Here is a 20,375-nt window from a genome sequence, read left to right as displayed (position 1 = left end):
AGGCACAAACCTAAACGTACCAAAATGTTCACCAATAAAGCAAGAAGATTCTGTGTTCCTGTGCGTATATCTGTGAAGTGTGAAGCTGCTTCAACGCTGAAATGCTTCACTTTCAAGCAGTGTTTGGACGTACAGTGCAGATTTACACATAGTAAACAAACTCGCATGGCTGGGAGTAGTAAATGCAGCACACACGGCACGTGTAAACAGCATGGAGCAGAGACAGTGTTTGAATCTGTTTTAACCAGACCAAATAGTGATGATGTGAAAACACCCTTAGATAATGAACGTACTGCCATGTTCATGAAACAAGTTAAAGAAAATCGTAGCAATGAAGGGAATCACAGGGTCAGCAACAATATTTAAATAGACTGTTGCATTCAAACAATGATTAGTGTTCACAATATCTGTTAATTTAACACATTTAACCATAAAACTGAATAAATTACATAACTTAAAGAGTAGTGACAAAACCCCATAAAATACAAAGAGAATAATAAGGCTCGTAAAGAATAGTCATATAAAAAATGGACTATTGCTGTTTTTGCTTTTGGTAAATAAACCCACACAACCATTATAAGTGGATCTTAGGGAGGAAATGTAGGACATGTAGGCCCTTTGAACAGAAATAAAGATTGAACTAATTGATGTGCTTCTCAGAGGACTGCATTTGTTGCAGTACACAAAAAACATATTTTTTTCATAACGGTTTAAGATAACTTGACAAATATGTACCTCAGTTTTGGTAATGAAACACACCTTAAACTAAAAAATACTTATTGAAAAATCTATGCATCCAGCCCTCAGCTCTTGAATGCAACGCGAGGAATTTGTTAAGCAGGGGTAGTGGGTTTGCTGTGGAAGAAAAAAAAATAATTTGAATTCTTTCAAAAAGCTGGATGGAGCTGCAAACCGCCCCGCAAAACTGAGCACAGCACATTAATTCCAGTCCAGCAGTAAGACTGAAGCAGCAGCAATGGGCCTGAAACTGCTGATGTCAGGAGAGTGATGGAGAGCACAAAAGAGAGAAACACTCCCCAGGAGTTGAGAACGAACCCATTCCCACAACCCTGCACCAAAGACTATGAAAAACTGATTCTAAACTGATAGTTATAGCAAAGACATGAGCACTGCTTGCAATACATTGGTATGGTTAATATTTAGAGATAAGTGAGTGATAGAAGTGAATAAACAAAATAAATATATAATAAAAATCAAGAATAAGCCCGGAACTGTAGGGAAACTTTAGGGAGCTGATTACAGGCCAGTTAGTCTCAGTTCCTTGGGATCAGTGCTGTAAGATAATTCTTATTTTTTTCTTGATCATTTTCATTTTTTTTCACCATAAACACAATAACCGAAAGAACTATGGGATCATGAATGACTGTAAACTCAATTTGTATTATGTGCATTCAGCAACACAGGGAGCTCTTTACATTGCAGACTGTGATCACATGACACAATGAGGCTGGAGGTGGAGTGAGGCTGAGGTCCACAGTAAACGCATATAGCAATCTACTTCTTAGCCTCAGAAAAATAAGTAAAACCAAGCAGGGCAATATGAATTTATATCATAAGCATATCGAGGATAACATCAATGACCAAAGGACACAGACCCTAGTGTACCTTTAATTACAGAGTGTTTTAAAAATCCTGTTTAAAAAGCAATTTTTAAAAATTTGCCAGTGCTGTATTAAATATAATATATCGTAAAAAAAAATTATATTTTTCAGGTGTACAGCATTATAAGGCACATGATGCAGCACTAGTAAGGAACAGGGGTGTCGCCATCTTTTCCTTCTAAATCAGTAGGTCTTACTGCTGGGTGGTGTGGGGTATCCAAGTTAAGTAAAGATAAGATAAGAAACAAAACTCTAATTCTAATTCAATATTAGCTAGCGGTTCATCACACAGAATTAGTTTGAACATGGTAAACATGCAGACTACAGTCCAATATACTCTCTCTGAACAGCGAAAGAGCTATTGCTTAGTGCGGTTAGCAGCTAATGCTAATGCTGCTCGAGTAATGCTAGTCAGGCTTAGTAGCAGGCTACAGTCCGATAATACTCACCTCTCTGAATGACGAAAGAGCTAGTTCTTAGCGCGATTAGCAGCTAATGCTAATAACGGCTCCAGCCTCAGTGCTGGAGAACTTCACTGAAACTACTGTATGATGATGTGCTTCAGAGGAGTGGTTTTACTGCTTTTTACAACCTGACTGTTAAGATTCACACATAAGGCACACCGTCCGGATTATAAGACGCACTGACGATTTTTGGGAAAATTAAGGGATTTTAAGTGCAAAACAAAATGAGCAAAATTGGGAAATACATTGTGATATAAATTCTGGCCATATTGTTGTAGCACTACAGCTAAGCTAAGTGCCAAAAAAACCTTCTAAACCAGATTAGGACCTTTAATTACTGTGTTTTATAATGTTTTTTCACATTCCTTTTTTGTCCATATCATACAGCCTATACTCTGCATAGGCTTTTATTTACAATCTGCATTCTGAGCTAACGGAGCGTGCAGTATTGGGCGCATTGAAAAGCTCCCCCTGCTTCCAGCTAATGAGCGGTCTCATGTATTCAGAGCATAAGCAAAGTGCCCTTACATGCTCCAATAAGCTGCACAGTTTACACAAGAGCCAAAAAAACTGAAAAAAAGGCTCACAGTGTCCCTGTTCTTTTGACCAAAGGGTGAATCCAGAGCTGCCCATTGTTCCAGAACTGTTCAACTTTGATCCAAAAATGATAACTTTGTATCTGGGAGAAATAAATACATTCTTGTCTCCAATCTGGAGCCGTAAGCAAGCAAGTAACCTACTGAAGGCGCCACAGCTCCCTCTAAAAATAGCCAGTACTGTGATAAATACACAGAATCATAAACACTGAGTAGCTCCTGCAGGGAAGGTAATCTTTACATAGTCTGCATTCCACAGCAAGAAGAATGCAGTTTTAAGCTGCTCACAACATGTCTCAGTTAAACATATGTTTCTAGTGGGAAAATATGCTGCTCAATAATGACATGTCAAATGAGTTAAACTTAAAAAAATATATACTATGGACATAAAATCCACAATAGCTAAGAGACAAACACCAAACACTGTTTCCAACTTTATTTTTGTCTTTATGAACTATAGAAATACTACTTCAGGAATACCTTGAGTTTAAAATTGTCCCTGTGTTTCTTGCAGCCCTGGACGTCATCAGAACCTACAAAAGCTTCTTTGATACAGTTCTGATTTCTAAAGAAGATAAAATATAAAAAAAGCTTTATAACCAATCCACCACTCGTGACTTGTTACTTTTTTTGTTGCTGAAATATTGCCTCTGCAATTTGACTCTGGAAATCTGAGTACATGTAAATTAACAAGCAAAACAGTTTAATCTAATTTAAATAAAGGTGTTTTTGAGCCACGATGAATGTACATTTCCTAATTTCTTACAAATAATCAGTTTCAAGGATTGACACAACATATTAAACACAATAAAAATGTAAATATGAATATTCTTGAAAGAAAAAATGTATATTTGTTTTTCTATTTACTGTGAATAATTTCTCTTGTTTAAAGTTTATATGCTACACAAAATATTCCGCACTTTTTTGTTATGATACATTATTTTATGTTATGATGCATATATTTGTTACATTATTATGCCTATTTTCCACAAAATGAAAGTCAGTTAGTGTCATTTACAAAACAGACAACAGTTTTTTTTTTTTTAGATTTTTTTATGTTTCCACTGAATATGTAAAACTGTTATATTTACACAAAATAACACATTTTGTTGCAGTAGTGTATTCTTGCATTTACTAAATTGTGATATTACTTTAGTGCCTTATTGCCCACCCAGTGTCAGTACAAATATTTAGGCTTTTTGTACAACAACACATACAACCTGTAGTTATCCTTTATTACAGGGATGTCCATTCATTTAATAAATTAACAGCTAAGCTAGCATAAACAAAATTGGAAAATAAAATTGTTAATGTATTTAATGTCATTTTAGGTCCTTTGAGAGCTGGATTTAAGACACTTTAATACAAATTAAAGATCTACGGACACCCTGTAAATGAGATCTGGTGATAAACAGCACTGATTTGCATTAACTTGCCTCAAACTGCTCTGTAGACTCTCTGACATTCATCACTTCAACCCTTGGACAGAGACTATAGACTGCTCAATTACCATCGGTCCAGTTAACTCTGTCTATTCTAATGGGCTACTGACCCAGCAGCTCGGCCTTTCACTCAGAAAGTGGGCCTCTGCCGTCCTCCTGTGTAAATAAATACTGAGTCAAATCCATGACAGAAGTTCAGTATTCTGCTGTGCAATGCAGTTTTCCACCAAAAGGTGTTTTGAAGATGATCCTATTTTTGTCTGCTAATCCAAACATTCAGTAGTGACTAGATTTATCTGTATCTTATAACAACTGCCATGATCCATCAACAAATCCAAACTACAGAGTGCAGTTTCTGCTGAAACTGCTAATGTGAGTGCAGTTCAGCAGTATTGAGCTGTGTCCGAAAGCTTTACTCTAAATGTTAGAGTCCAAAAACATTTGGCTAAATGGTGGAATGCAGCTATGTTAGGCGAATAGAGCTGTGCCCACAAGCTTCAGGCTTAATGTTAACATACAGTTATCAGAAAATTTTACCCCTACTTGTCCACAAGCTTCAGGCTTAATGTTCACATACAGTTATCAGATATTTTTATTGACACGCCCCTAACTTGTCCACAACCTTTGGCTAAAGGTAACTTGTCCACCAGTTTTAGAGAAATGTTGGCGTCCAAAAACATGGTGGACAAGAAAAATAGGTGGACAAGTTAAATTTAGCCAAAGCTTGTAGACAAGTTGGGGGTGTGTCAATAAATATAGCAAGTTACTTAGCCAAAGCTAATAATAAATATAGCAAATACAGTATGTCAATAAATATATCAAGTTATTTAGCCAAAGCTAATAAATATAGCAAGGTACATTTAGCCAAAGCCAAAAGTTGTGGACAGGTTGGAGGCATGTCAATAAAAAATAGCTGTGAAAACTGTATATGCCACCAACTTGTCCACTGGCTTTGGCTAAATGTAACATGTCCACCAGCTTTAGGAAAAAGTTGGGAGTCCAAAAACATTTGGATAAATGATGGAATGATAAAATCTTTTGGCTGAAAGTTAACATGCAGTATTCCCAGCTATGTTTATTGACATGCACCCAACATGTCCACAACTTTTGGCTTTGGCTAAATGTACCTTGCTATTTGTATTAGCTTTGGCTATATAACTTGCTATATTTATTGACACACCCCCAACCTGTCCACAAGCTTTGGCTAAATTTAACTTGTCCCCCAATTTTACAAATTTATTTGGACTCCAACATTTCTCTAAAACTGGTGTACAAGTTATGTTTAGCCAAAGGTTGTGGACAAGTTGGGGGCATGTAATAAATATCTGATAACTGTATGGAAACATTAAGCCTGTGTAAGCTTGTGTACTTGGAGGGGTCATTAAAAATAGCTGTTCAAACTGTGTGTAACATTTAGCCAACAGCTTTTGCCATTCCACCACTTATGTTTTTACTAAATGTTTCTAAATCTGGTGGACTTACATTTGGTTACATTTAGCCAAAGTTGGTGGCATATACAGTTTTAACAGCTATTTTTATTATCACACCCCAACTTGTATACTAGCTTTGGTTGGCTAAATGTAACGTTAGCTTGTCCACCAGTTTTTAGAGAAACATTTGGCTGAATGGAATGGAGGGGAATGACCAAAGCTTTTGGCTTTAATGTTAACATACAGTTTTCACAGCTTTTCTTTTTTTAGAAAAAAGTGTCGGGGGCGTGTCAATAAATACAGCAAGTTACATTTAGCTGGCCAAAGCTAAATGTAGAGAAGTTTGGGGCGTATCACTGAAAATAGCTGTGAAAAATGCATCACTGTCCAATGAAAAATACTTAACTCCAAAGGAGCAGCAACTTTACAGGAGAGAGAAAAAAAACCTTGTAAACTTTCAATGGATGTCAACGTAAAAGGAGTTTATTTCGGGTCATTTTGAAGAGTTTCTATTGGTCCGGTCATCAAGACATTTTGGCACAGTGTAAGGGACAGTTTTTCTGTCGAAATTATGTAGTAAACTAAAAATCGACAAAAATGGAGATAAGTGTTTTTCAAAGGACAGCGACGAATATGCCTTGTCCACAAGCTTAATTGACACGCCCCCAACTTGACCACAAGCTTTGGCTAAGTGTTGGTATCCAAACACATTTGACTAACTTGTTATACTCGAGTTTCCCACCGGTTAGAACACATAAATACGATACTACCTACTGTAATCAATCACACTGGGTTAATTCGATATTTCCAGATGCATTTGCACAAGAGCTCTAAGTTATGTAAAGACATGTCTATAGCAAAACACACAGACACACGGATTTTTTTTACGGATTTCACGTTTTTTCAGGCGTGCTTACCGAGTAACAGCAGCTTTACTTCTCGAGACGCTTTCTCTCCGTCCTCGCGCAGATTTCGATCAATCGCTTTACTCCTCTCCACCGCCGCTTTATCCTCCGCGCTGAGCGTGCAGCCCATGATTCAGCCGCGCTGCTCGGTGTGAGGAGCCGTTGCCCGCCTGCAGGTTCCTGCAGAACAGAGAAGCGAGCGAGTCACACAGAGAGAGAATAAGGCGTTGGCACGGCCATACAGCAGCAGCACCACCAACACAACCACCACCAGCACCAGCACCAGCACCACCAGCAGCTGCTGCTGCTACTGCCAGCCGCCTGAACGCACCTCTACTCGGGCTGCTCCAGCGTCCTCCTCCCGCTGCAGCTGTTTTCTTCTCCCTGTGAAAAAACCCCAGCAGCAGCAGCCCAGCTGTATGAAAAGTGTCCACTGCTGCTACAGCCCAGCTCTAACAACTAACGTTACAGCAGGCTTCGACACGCAGATAAACGCTATTAAAAAACGCTATTTGCTTAAAAGCGTGTAAAAAAAAAAAATAAAAAAGCTCTGCTGCAGTCTGTCAGCACGCGAGGCGGAATTGTTACAGAAAGTTTGACGGATGGTTTTTACGCATCAGATCGCCTTCAGATCGCGCGCTCCGTCCACGATCGGTGGACGCTTGGAAAAATGCAGAAATGCGTGGGGAAAACCTTCCACCACTGAATGCTGGGAAATGTAGTTTCCACCGAGATCGAGCGCCACAGTTGTGTTGGTTTTATCTCCGCTGTTCTTTCTGTCCACAGCTGTGTTCATGCATGGTTCAGTATGGGAGGTAAATCCTGCCACAAATAAACCTGAAATAAAAACCCTAGCTGTCTTTTTACAGACGTGTGTGAAAATATTATGACAAAATTAAAAACAAAATTTAAACACAATTAAAGCACTAGACGCGATTAGTTTCTCAGGGGGACATCTGTGAAAAATATTTCACACTACCCACTAATAAAACTCATTCGGACTGCAATGGAAAAATCAGATCAGGAGGTCAGGTGAGTTTTTAGGCTTTCTCGATCACATGACATTCACATGAGCTCCTCCATTTCCACTCCTGTTGTGTTTTTTTTACGTGGATCTCCATGGAAACACGTGCCCAAAGTGTAATTATGGTGCGTGGCAGAGGACAAATAGCTATTTTATTAAACGCGAGGTGATGAAAATCAGAGATGTGTGTCTGGACGGGACTAAAATTACTGGAGGACCACAGAGTTCAGCGAAAAACAGTTGGTAATTCAGCCTGTAATTTTCTCAGAGGATGTCTGAGAAAACACGTACATGGTCGTTCCGGACGGGAATAAAATCAAGGAGGACCCCCCCTCCCATAAAAGAGAAAATTACCCAGGAACCCCTTAGAAACTAATTCCGTCTTTCAAATCACATTTGCCATTCGATTTTTCACTTGAGCACTGGTCATGTGTGACAAAAATAAAGTTAAAATTAAAAAAGACATTTTGCCATTTCATTTTTGTCCACAGCTGTTTTGCCTTGGCCTTTTGTACTTAACCCTTTCAGAACCTATTGTGCACCAGAACAGACAAATATAAGTCAAACAGCAGTTTAGCATCGGAAAAATAAAAGTCTGCACACATGAAGTAAAGCATGAAAGCATTCCAGCTAATGAGGCACAGTATACACTGTTTATGAGTTTAGGAATGCTTAGAAATTATTGTGAGATTTATATATTTATTTGCTGAATTTGTTTTTAAAGTGCCTCATAGACAAAAAAGTGCATTATTACATTTTTTTCATCACTAGAACATAAATCAGGTCTGAAAGGGTTAAAGAAACATGCCTGATTTTTCCACATAAGCATTTAGTTAATAGTGTTTAGCACAGGTGATTTTAGCACTTGTTGGAAGTGCGTAACGTTAGCTCTTAATGTTTTATTTCTTTAAATGTTTTTTCTTTATTACACTTTGTTTGGAAAACCTTTAGTCTTTAGCAAGGCTGATTTTAGCTGATTTTAACTTGTTAGAAGTGTGTAACATTAGCTGTTAATGCTAGATTAGATACTAAAACTAGTAGGACATTTCAGAAATTTAGGACTAGGGGTGTAAGAAAATATAGCTATATCAAAGAATTGCAATATTTTATTTATTTATTTTTATTTTATTTTATTTTTTTATTATTTTATTTACTTTTGTTTATTATTTTTATTTATCTGTTTTGTTAGTCAGTCGCCCCAGCTGGCTGGCTGGCTGGCTGGCTGGCTGGCTGGCTGGCTGGCTGGCTGGCTGGCTGGCTGGCTGGCTGGCTGGCTGGCAGGAAACAGCTTCCCTTTCTAGACCTCACCCACAGGTGCTTCTACCTGCCCTTTTATATGTGTAGCTCCGCCCCTTTCTCAATTGGGCCATACCACTGCTACAGGGTAGGGGTACCTCAAAGGTATACACACACATATATACAAACACACACAATTACAGACATTAATGCAGACGTTATTTACATACTGATCCTATGACATGTCACTATAAATCGTATTTACACATTTTTCTCTCCCCCAGATGTATCAGCATGGATGCAGAACTTTATCATTAAGGAGCTGTATAAAACTTTATTACAGAACTCCTCCTGATAAACTAGTCCAATCTGAATAGAGCTATAGCGTAGTGTTACGTGTAAACAGAAGACGCTTTTAACAGCTATCATTAAAATGTTCTCTTACTGATGGATTTGTTTCCAGTTGTAGCTTTATGATCATTTTTACTGAGAAAGGAAACGCGGGTGATCTTAGAGCTTAATGGCTAAGAGCAAAGACCGGGAACAAAGGCTGTACTTGAAAGTATTTTAAAATACTGTGACACTGAAAAAAAATGGTGCTTCTAAACAAAGATGTACAGTTCTGCCTCTGTGTTTAGACTGGCGACAGGCTTTTCCTTTTTTTTTTTTTGTGAATATCTTTTTATTGTTATTTCCTTTTTTTTCCCAAGAACATGTACAACATGCATAAATAAATAAAGGTATAAAAAATATCAAATACAAGATTAAGACATTGTAAATAACCCAACAAGCTCTGCACACACCCCTCCTACAGGGGAAAAGTGAAATCTACATAAATATATATAACTCTTAAAAAAATTAAGAGACCACTTCAGTTTCTGAAGCAGTTTCTCTGATTTTGCTATTTATAGGTAAATCTTTGAGTAAAATAAACAGTGTTGTTTTATTCTATAAACTACAGACAACATTTCTCCCAAATTTCAAATAAAAATATTGTCATTTAGAGCGTTTATTTGCAGAAAATTAGAAATGGCTAAAATAACAAAAAAAGATGCAGAGCTTTCAGACCTCAAATAATCAAGTCAAGTCAAGTCAAGTAGTTTTATTGTCAATACTGCATATGTACAGGACATACAGAGAATTGAAATTACGTTACTCTCCTTCCCAAATTTTACAGCAGGTACAGATAATAGATATAATAAAGGAGAATGGGAGACACTATGTGTACAATACAGCAGGGACACAAATAGACATACATGAGACAAAAACAAGGTGCAGTGGTGTGGGGGAGGAATAGATATATAAATATAAGTAAATAAGTAAAAATAGATATATAATTATAATATAAAAGAGTGGGAGACACTATATGTTCAATACAGCAAGACACAATAAACATACGTAAGACAATAGTGCGATATTGATGGTGATCGAGATGGAATGACAGTAAAAATGGTAAATAACAGTAGTGCAAATGCGGTATATGGTATATAGCTTAAGGCTGGTAAAGTGAATGGGTGCGTAAGTCCTTAAAGTTCACAGTTTAATTAAGTGGAATTAAAGTGCGTATTGACAGTGCAAGTATATCAGTAGTGCAGGTGTTTTGTAGTGCAAGTCCGTTTGGAAGGGACCAGTACTTTGTGCATTGTAGTGCAGAGTTTCAGTACTTTATTAGTGGGGGGTCAGGATGCTGAGTGAGTGTGTGCTGGGGGCAGGATTGGGATGGGGGTAGAGCTGGAAGAGAGTTCAGCATCCTCACAGCCTGATGGATGGGGCTGTCTCGCAGTCTGCTGGTCCTCGCCCCGAGACTCCGCAGTCTCCTCCCTGATGGCAGCAGGATGAAGAAGCTGTGTAGTGGGTGAGAGGGATCTCTTGCCAGACGGAGGGCTTTCCGTGTGAGGCGGGAGCTGTACAAGTCCTGAAGGGAGGGGAGAGAGGTGCCAACAATCTTTTCTCAGCTGCTCTCACGATGCGCTGGAGGGTCCTGCGGCAGGATGCTGTGCAGGCCCCGTACCACACGGTGAAACAGCTGGTCAGGATGCTCTCGATGGCCCCTCTGTAGAGGGGCAAAGAAATCAAGTTCATATTCATAAAGTTTTAAGAGTTCAGAAATCAATATTTGGTGGAATAACCCTGGTTTTTAATTACAGTTTTCACGCATCTTGGCATCATGTTCTCCTCCACCAGTCTTACACACTGCTTTTGGATAACTTTATGCCTTTACTCCTGGTGCAACAATTCAAGCAGTTCAGCTTGGTTTGATGGCTTGTGATCATCCTCTTGATTATATAATTTTTTTTATAATTTGGTAAAATCAAAGAAACTCATTTTTAGGTGGTCTATTTTTTCCATCTTCCATCACCTGTTTTACATTTTTTTAATGTAATTAAGTAATAAGTTTTTTTTTAATTAAATTTTCCAGTTTTTTTTCATCCCTGCCCCACACAATTTCAGACAAATCTGAAAATCAAGAAAAGATTCAACTTTTCATTTCACTTTTTAAAATAAAAAACTAAAGAATTGAAAAATTTAATTTAAAAACAGTTCTGAAAAATTCTGAAGTTTTATACCCAATTTTCTAGTTTCAATTTAAGCTTGTTTAATACAGTCAGAAAATTAAACTGCTAAATGTGACACTGACCCAGTATATTAGTGTTTTTTTGTGTATTTGTGTAAAATGTGTATATGAATATAATGTAGAGTGTTTCTTTAGTGTATGTTATTGAGATATGCATAAAACAAAATCCTGATTCAGTGATGTATACTAAAAACACTGTCGGCATATTTTATCCCATTCCCTCATGTTGATTAGATGTTATGGGAGGTAACCTGTTGGAAATGGTCTCTACATATCTCCTTCATGCAAACAGTTCCTCTGACGGAGAAATGTCGCGCAGGATAAGTTACCATGGAAACACCAAGTTCCCTCATGGTTGGAAATAAATCCATGCTCCGCTGCTCAGCCGAGGCTGGATGCGTCTGAACTGCCTGTGCGGCTGCTAAATTTCAAATTCTTATAATATTGATGAAGGCTTTAGACAGTTAAAGGCAAAGTAACGGCTATATTAAAATGCATGAACAGGAATCTCTGAATTTTGTTGTAATATAATTTGTATAATGTGAGAATAGGTGTATATACACGTGTTTGTTGAATTACTGCACATTTACAGAAATTTAATGTCACATCCATCTGGCACCCACTAATAGGTCTTGCTTCAAACACTTATAAAATTAACCCTTTCAGACCTGCCTCTAATGCACTCAAAAACAGGATTCAATAAAAAAATAACAATAATAAAATGTATAAAAATAAATGAACATGTAAAAAGCAAACATATTATTTGTATTTTGCCTGATTATTGCACTGGAGTCATTGGTGTAACACTGTTTATTTTTATTTCATATAACTCAACTCTACACACAATTTAATATACTGTCTACAGCTCTGGAAAAGAATAAGAGACCACTTTAAAATGATGAGTTTCTTTGATTTTGCCAAATTTAAAACCTCTGGAATATAATCAAGGGGATGATCACAAGCCATCAAACCACCAAACTGAACTGCTTGAATTCTTGCACCAGGAGTAAAGGCATAAAGTTATCCAAAAGCAGTGTGTAAGACTGGTGGAGGAGAACATGCCAAGATGCAATAAAACTGTGATTAAAAACCAGGATTATTCCACCAAATATAGATTTTTGAACTCTTAAACTTTATGAATATGAACTTGTTTTTTTTTTCTTTACATTATTTGAGGTCTGAAAGCTCTGCATCTTTTTTGTTATTTCAGCCATTTCTCATTTTCTGCAAATAAATGCTCTAAATGACAATATTTTTATTTGGAATTTGGGAGAAATGTTGTCTGTAGTTTATAGAATAAAACAACAATGTTCTTTTTATTTGAACATAAATGTATAAATAGCAAAATCAGAAAAACTAAATCAGAAACTGAAGTGATCTTTTTTTTTTTTTTTTTTTGGTTTGATGGCTTGTGATCATCCATCTTCCTCTTAATTATATTCCAGAGGTTTTTAATATGGTAAAATCAAAGAAACTTGTCATTTTTAAGTGGACTCTTATTATTTTCCAGAGCTGTTTATTAATAACTAACATATTTATTGGATTTATATACATTGCACATTTTTCTCTTTGCTCCTGCTGTAAAGTGAGCAATGGCTGTAAAAAATCATCTATCTATCTGTGTGTTAATTCAAGATGAAAACCTGTTGTAGGCCAGTTCCTTTTTAACAAACAGTACATAAAACAGGTTAAGCTATTTATTAGAATATATTAGAGTATTGTATTGTAAAGCAATTGTAACTAAAAGCAGCCTTATGTCCAATACAGAATTCCTCTAAAAGAATTGGTCAATTCTTTCCCAATAGATACATCTACGTATTGTCAGAGGATCAGCTGATGTCACTTGTTCTTTTCAGATGTTGTTGAATCAGAAGCGAGCAGCAGTTTTCTCAAACTGAATCAATTCTGAAAATGAGTCACAAAGCTTTGTGAACACCTTTATCCCCCGGCTCGGCTGAAAGGTCAGAGTGTTTGAACTTCACCACTAGGAGCCTCCCTCTCACCTACTCGCCCACCAAACATCAAAGCTCTTAGATGTGAGTCAGGCTGTGTGTGTGTGTGTGTGTGTGTGTGTGTGTGTGTGTGTGTGTGTGTGTGTGGTGGCAGAAAATACTGCACTTGCACTTTTATCTGGTCAGTGTAACATGTAGCAGTTTAATTTCTGACTGTATCAAGCTAAATCTGAAATGAAGAAGAAATATGTTTTTTTTATCCAATTTTTTAATTATTTAGTTTTTCATTTTAGAATTTCAAGGAAAATGAAAGTTGAATCTTCTCTCGATTTTCAGATTTGTCCAATTTTGTATCTTGTAACACAAATCTGATGGTATACTCCAACTTGCATAAATTTAAAAATCAGAAAATAAAATATAAATTTTTCCTAAAATTATGATTGTGAGGGGCAGAGATGATAAACTAAAAATATTTAATAATAACCCTCTATGGCATGAATTATCTAAATATTTATATATTTTCGGGTAGAAATAAATAACATTTTGAAAGCTTTGTTGTCCCTGTGGATATACCAAATATAAAGTTTTATATTGAATTTTAATAAACTGATGATTTGCATCAAATGTTTTAGAGCTAGAAAGCATCTGAAGCATGTGCATGTGTGTTCTACCTGTATAATGTATAATGTATATATGTATATGTGTATATGTATGTATGTGTATATATATAAATATATATATAATTTTTTTTTCATGCCTCACTTGTACATCTCATTGTAATATGTGTAGTAACATTAAATTAAAAATAAATACACAAATAGATACATATAAAAAGACACAGTACAATATGGTATGTGCAATAATTGCCAAACAATTTGGTTTGTTGTATGCAAAAAGTAAATAGTATGCAAAAACAAAAGACACAGGCTTCATTATAGAAGTTTGTTTGGAAAGGTTAATGTGGCCTCTGGCCCCGCCCTCAATTGGTTTTGACAATCAGCTGATCGAACTGAAAGAAGATTGGAGATGAAAATTGCCCCAAAACAGCCCTGAACTCTTCTTAACCCCAATGGAAAAATACCAGCATAATAATGACATCAGGTGGCCTCAATAGCTTTATTGCAATAAAATTATCCAGTAGAAAAAGTTTTTTTCTGTTATAATACAGTATAAGACTTACAGAGTGCACAGGGTGTAGAGTACAGTTGCTCTGCAGCAGGACCAGAGAGAACATGGAGGCTACTTATCGTAGCTTAACATGAAAAACTTTGCATTTCTGATGTTTTAAATAAGCTAGGAAACTAGCTGCTGAATTCCAAATAAACCTCCAAGAACATGAGGGAGAAATGATGAAATGAAAATATGAAAATAACATTGCAGCTTCCCAAAACAAGTAAAAATTGAAAACAGTATTATATTTAATACAGTATCTCTTGTGTGGTGTCTTTTTTTGTCGTTTATTTACAAAGTATTTTTCTTCTGTACCAAACCAATAAACCAATAAACCAATAGAAAGCGTTGTCATGTTACAGGAACTTAAAAGCAGTAAAAACATGGTAAAGCATTTAAAAAAAGTCTAACTTTTTTTTTTTTTTTTTTTAAGATTTTGGCAGATCCAGTTTGTCTTTGTATAATATAAAATATATTTTACAAAAAAAATAGTGGCTGAACTTGGATTGCCCACCTCTAAATTTTACTTTCACCCTTTTTTCAATAAATAAAATAAATTAAAAAGGCCCAAATGCAAACAAAAGACAACACTAATTGGATATCATTGGAAAATTAGGCCATGGCATAGATTTTTGCAATTTTACACACTTTTTTTTAGGGTGTTTTCACATCAGCACTATTTTATCCAGTTAACACAGACTCTGGTTCATTTGTACTCTTAGTGCAGTTCAATTGAGCTTGTGTGAAAACAGTAATTACACTCGAGTGCGAAATTAAATAACCGGACTGAGACCAGCCAGAGGAACTCTGGAGTGATTTGCTTGTGGTGAGAATGTGATCCGGTCTCGATTCGACCCAGCTATTAAATATACTCCTTTTATGTGAGCTAAACTGCTGATAAAGCGCAGTTTAATCTGATATATTAGCCAGATAACTGTTATCACCACGGATATGAACAAACACTTCCTCTGCTGCTCCATGCTGTTTACACTCACGGTCTGTGCTGCGTTCACTACTCTTAGCTGCAGACATCTGCGCTGCACGTCTCATTGAAAACACTATATTTACTTTCTCGCTCCCACGACAGACAGTTCTGACCAATCAGAGGAGGCGACGTGCTCGCGTGGTTTATTGTTGCGTATTTTGGTGCGTTTGAAACCAAACCAAACAGAGGTACAAACGCTCCAATTAAACAAAATCATCAACTGATCCAGACCATAGAAACCAACTACAGGTGTGTAACAACACCCTTAGTTCAAAATCCAAAACCCACCTTTGGAAACCATGCTGCAAATTTAACCCGTTTTGAATAAACCATAACCTTAAAAATGAATCTTTTCATATATCTGTGTTTAATGTTATAATAAGTGTTTCTGTCTGGGTTACTTTTCCATTGTGGCAAAACAATCACAATTCCAGTGGGACAGCTAATCACAACAAAGGTCATTTGCATAAATCAGTAACAAAGAGAAGTAACAAAGCGTCAGTTTCCCAAACAGGGATTAAGTCTAGTCATAGATTATATATTATAAATGGGAAAGTTTTTATTCAAAATGCTGTGGAGTCCAAGACTGTACTTATTCCTGTCTGGGAAACTGTTCCAAAATTAAATGTATGTACACTGTAAAAACTGTAAAGTAAAATTGCAGTAATTATTAGTAATTAACTGGTAGCAGTTTTGCCAGCAATATATTTATTTTTAGTACATTTACTGTAATTTCTTTTAATAGTACTTTACTGTATATTAAATTTCATCATGTTACTGCTTACTTATTTTACAGTGCCTCATTATAATATATTTGTAATATTCTAGAATGAACTGCTTTCTAGAATGGGTGGAACTGGTGTGCTAAAATGATTGCTGATCAAAATAAACTATAGAATAATCTCATAGAATAATCTATGAATAATCTAATCTAATAATCTAATAAGAATAATCTTCCAGGGACAACGGCTGAAAAATAGCCTTTAGGCTAATTCTGGTGCATTTACAGTAATGTTAATTAATGTACACTGTCCCGGTTAAATAAACTATTAAATAAATAAATAAACAAGTTTAAAGCAACAAGTTTAAAGCAACAAATCCAAAGCAACTCATTTTATTTGGGTAGAGATCCAACACAAAGTAACTGCACTTCATTGCAGTTCTCAGCCAGCATGAAGACAGAATTTATTTTATGCAGTAAATAATATGGTAACTTGTTCTTATGACCTACAACACTAAGGCCAGGCAGTCAACTGTTATAAAAAATATAACCGATACCGAATAGAAGGTAGCTCTTTTGGGCAAGACTACACACTGATAGAATGTGAGGGCTATAAGGGGTGTGCCATATCGCATCATACACAATAATATCACCAACATTTTTGAATATCGTAAACAGTATTATAATCGAAATGTCAACCACCCCTAATTAACACATGAGGGTCCTACATTTTTGCTGTTTTTAGCAAAAGAAAAATTCACACTGTTCTCATTTCCCATTATATACTAGAGACAGATTATATCTGTCCAATAGCTTTTATTTTACTTTAACTTTTACTTTTATTGGATATATGGAGACATTAGGAGTGCATTATTAGTATCTTGACATTCTGGATCATTTAATTCTGATAAAATTAAATCTGATAAAATTCTTGTATTTTTTTAAATATCGCAGTAAGGGTATGCCATATCATATTGTATGCAATAATAAAAAGTGTATTCTTGATTCTTTTTACTTTAATTCAATGATTTGTCATATCGGCAAGAGTATCGTTATCGCAAATATACAATGAAATATTGTGATTTTTTTTAGACCCATATCGGTCACAACTAATTACCATTATTCAAATATCATGCCAGTAGGAGTCAATAGGAAAGATGGACTTTGTGAAAAGTACTAAAAAAAGAAAATATTGTTATCAATGTGCATTTAAAATGCATACTTCCTATTTGTGAACAAGTGATGATTTAAAAAAATTATAAAATTAATATAACACAAGCTCTTCACACCACCAGTGTCCCTCTCTAAGCAGATGTTCTCAGATAATCCAGCACTAATTGCACTATTTGTTACTGTTATGTTACTGTTACTGTTAAATAAGGGCGCTGTATTAACAGAAATGTTCTATATTTGATTTAAACAGTATTTTACTGTTCCATTTACCAGCACAATTACATCAGTTTGTTACAGTGTACATTAAGGCAGAAATGTGGGATATGTCTGACCATTTAAATAGAAAAAAATGCAGAAAAGAATGCACTGATCAATAAATCAGAATTTTTTTAAGGTGGCAGAGAGCAGACAACCTCTAAAAGTATCATTCATTAGCAGAAAAAAGAGGGCAAAAGAAACTATGCACATGTATAAGTATTGCCTTTATTGTGCGCTGTAGCCACAACAAGTTGAGTCTGCTTATGGCAAAACAGGCAGTGCTGCAGCGAGCGGAGGAGGCGGAGGGTTTACCCCTAAACAACAGCGCATTCATAGCGAGAAGTGTCCAGCTATTTGCGGTCACAAGAACTGCTACCTCTGCAAATCCAGCTACAGTTAAAAAAAAAAAAAAAAAACGCTCACCTCAAAAGACTGCTGGCATTTGATTATCCAATATCAGATTTTTCTCGGAGCGAGCTGATGGCAGCTCTGATATCAGAAGTAAAATAGATTAGATGTTGTCTATGATTTGGTATTTTAATGGCACAATACTCCATACGATACGTCTAACCAGTTATCATTAATCCAATCCATCATCCAAATGGTCTTCTATATGTTCATTGCATGTGTATACTCATTTTTTTTTTATTATATTTTCTAATACACTCATATCGTGTTCCATGACTTTTGTGACTTTTGCCCTGTCCCACTGGTTGAAGAACCCTACACTGACCAGATGCTATCAGTCACATCGCTGCTGTCCACTGTGGGTGGTAATTAATGCCTTCTGTAACGTATTCCTGATACACACGTAACACTGTGGATTAAAGTCTATTGAGAAATACCTACATCCATCTGGCACAATACTCAAATACCCACCCATCTATCTGGCACCCACTATCAGAACTTACTCTAACTCTGATAATTCACATTGCCTTGCTATGAGCACACTGACCAGGGTTTAACCTCGCTCACAAGATAACACCTCACATCATACACAGGTGGGTAATTCATTCCCAAGTATAGGTAACGCCTAATGGTCAGTACACATACTGCTGTTTCATAACTTTTGGCATGTTAGTTTTATGTATATACAGCTCTGTAAAAGAATTTAAGAGACTGCTAAAAATGATGAGTTTCTTTGATTTTACCAAATTGAAAACCTCTGGAATATAATCAAGAGGAAGAACTTAAAAATTTTGCACCAGGAGTGGCATGAAGTTATCCAAAAGCAGTGTGTAAGACTGGTGGAGGAGAACATGATGCCAAGAGGCATGAAAACTTTGATTAAAAACCAGGGTTATTCCACCAAATTGATTTCTGAACTCTTAAAACTTTATGAATATGAACTTGTTTTCTTTGCATTATTTAAGGTCTGAAAGCTCTGCATGTTTTTTGTTATTTTTAACCATTTTTCATTTTCTGCACATAAATGCTTTAAAGGACAAAATCAGAGAAAATAATTCAGAAAATGAAGTGGTCTCCAATTTTTTTTTTCAGGGCTGTATATATATATATATATATATATATATATATATATATATATATATATATATATATATATATATATATATTGTATAAGCTTTAAATACATTTTTGTATTCCCTCCTTTTCATTCCTTTCCTTTTTTCCCATTCCTTTCTTTTCCTTTTCTGGATGAACTTAAGACAAACACGTGTAGCTTAAAAAATCCCCAAAATAAAATGTATAAACTTACTTAATATTTAATTATGCCACACATTTCCACTTAAACAGAGCAGCATCAGCATTTAAGGATTTTGTTAGCTCAACATAAAATGCATCTGCAAGATATAATGCAAGATAATATTATCAACTTGTGAGCAAAACAGCTGTTGATATTTCTTTCTTTAGGTGTAGTGCCTTCTAATTACCCAATAATCCTGTGAATTAACTTCAACAACGATGATACTAAATACTCATGTACAGTACAGGCCAAAAGTTTGGACACACCTTCTCTTTTTCAATGCGTTTTCTTTATTTTCATGACTAATTTGCATTGTAGATTCTGACTGAAGGCATCAAAACTATGAATGAACACATGTGGAGTTGTATGTACTTAACAAGAAAAGGTGAAATAACTAAAAAAGATTTTTTATATTCTAGTTTCTTCAAAACAGACACCCTTTGCTCTGATTACTGCTTTGCACACTCTTGGCATCATTCTCTCAATGAGCTTCAAGAGGTGGCCACCTGAAATGAAAAGTTTTCCAACAGTCTTGAAGGAAGGAGTTCCCAGAGGTGTTTTTTAGCACTTGTTGGCTCTTTGCCTTCTTCACTCTGTGCTCCAGCTCACCCCAAACCATCTGGATTGGGTTCAGGTCCGGTGACTGTGGAGGTTCAGCTCATTTTTTGTTAAGTACATAAAACTCCACATGTGTTCATTCATAGTTTTGATGCCTTCAGTGAGAATCTACAATGTAAATAGTCATGAAAATAAAGAAAACCTTTGGCCTGTACTGTATGTACGCCATAAAATATGGATACATTTGGCAACTGGTAAAAGAGATGGCAAGATATTCCATTACACCCACAGGGGAAACCAACAGCTGCACTGCGTGTGAGCGTGGATGGAGGACCTAAATGAACTCTTTGAGATCAGCTAAATAAGATCTTTAGAGGAGCAACATCTGTAGTGACCAATGTTCACAGCTGACCCAGTGTGACACTTTTATCTGATTGTTCCACTGTTCTGATCATCAGGTGCTTCATAAAGCTCAGGGCCCGGGGGAGCAGGCTGTGATAACCATGTCACAAGGTGTGGAAAGGCTGTGGGGGTGTTTATTTTTTCCCGGTTACAAAGA

The 20,375-nt window shown here is 36.1% G+C and overlaps 1 protein-coding gene and 1 long non-coding RNA gene across 2 annotated transcripts in view; both read right to left on the bottom strand.

Annotated features, from left to right (window-relative positions):
- gnai3 (guanine nucleotide binding protein (G protein), alpha inhibiting activity polypeptide 3) overlaps positions 1 to 7,144 on the bottom strand; it is a 29,179-nt gene extending 22,035 nt beyond the window's left edge. The window contains exons 1-2 of the mRNA XM_049485954.1: positions 6,791 to 7,144; positions 6,472 to 6,639 (exon numbers count right to left, since the gene is read on the bottom strand). Of these exons, the coding sequence (XP_049341911.1) occupies positions 6,472 to 6,589 (118 nt within the window). The 5' untranslated portion in view covers positions 6,590 to 6,639; positions 6,791 to 7,144. The remainder of the gene's footprint in view (positions 1 to 6,471; positions 6,640 to 6,790) is intronic.
- Positions 1 to 20,375, bottom strand: part of LOC125806120 (uncharacterized) — a 288,259-nt gene that overhangs the window by 24,876 nt on the left and 243,008 nt on the right. The gene's annotated exons all lie outside the window — the stretch shown is intronic.

Source organism: Astyanax mexicanus, chromosome 12 (assembly GCF_023375975.1).
Source record: "Astyanax mexicanus isolate ESR-SI-001 chromosome 12, AstMex3_surface, whole genome shotgun sequence".
Taxonomy (NCBI): domain Eukaryota; kingdom Metazoa; phylum Chordata; class Actinopteri; order Characiformes; family Acestrorhamphidae; genus Astyanax; species Astyanax mexicanus.
Note: the sequence above shows the minus strand (reverse complement) of the source record. Positions and strands in the feature narration are given on the sequence as shown.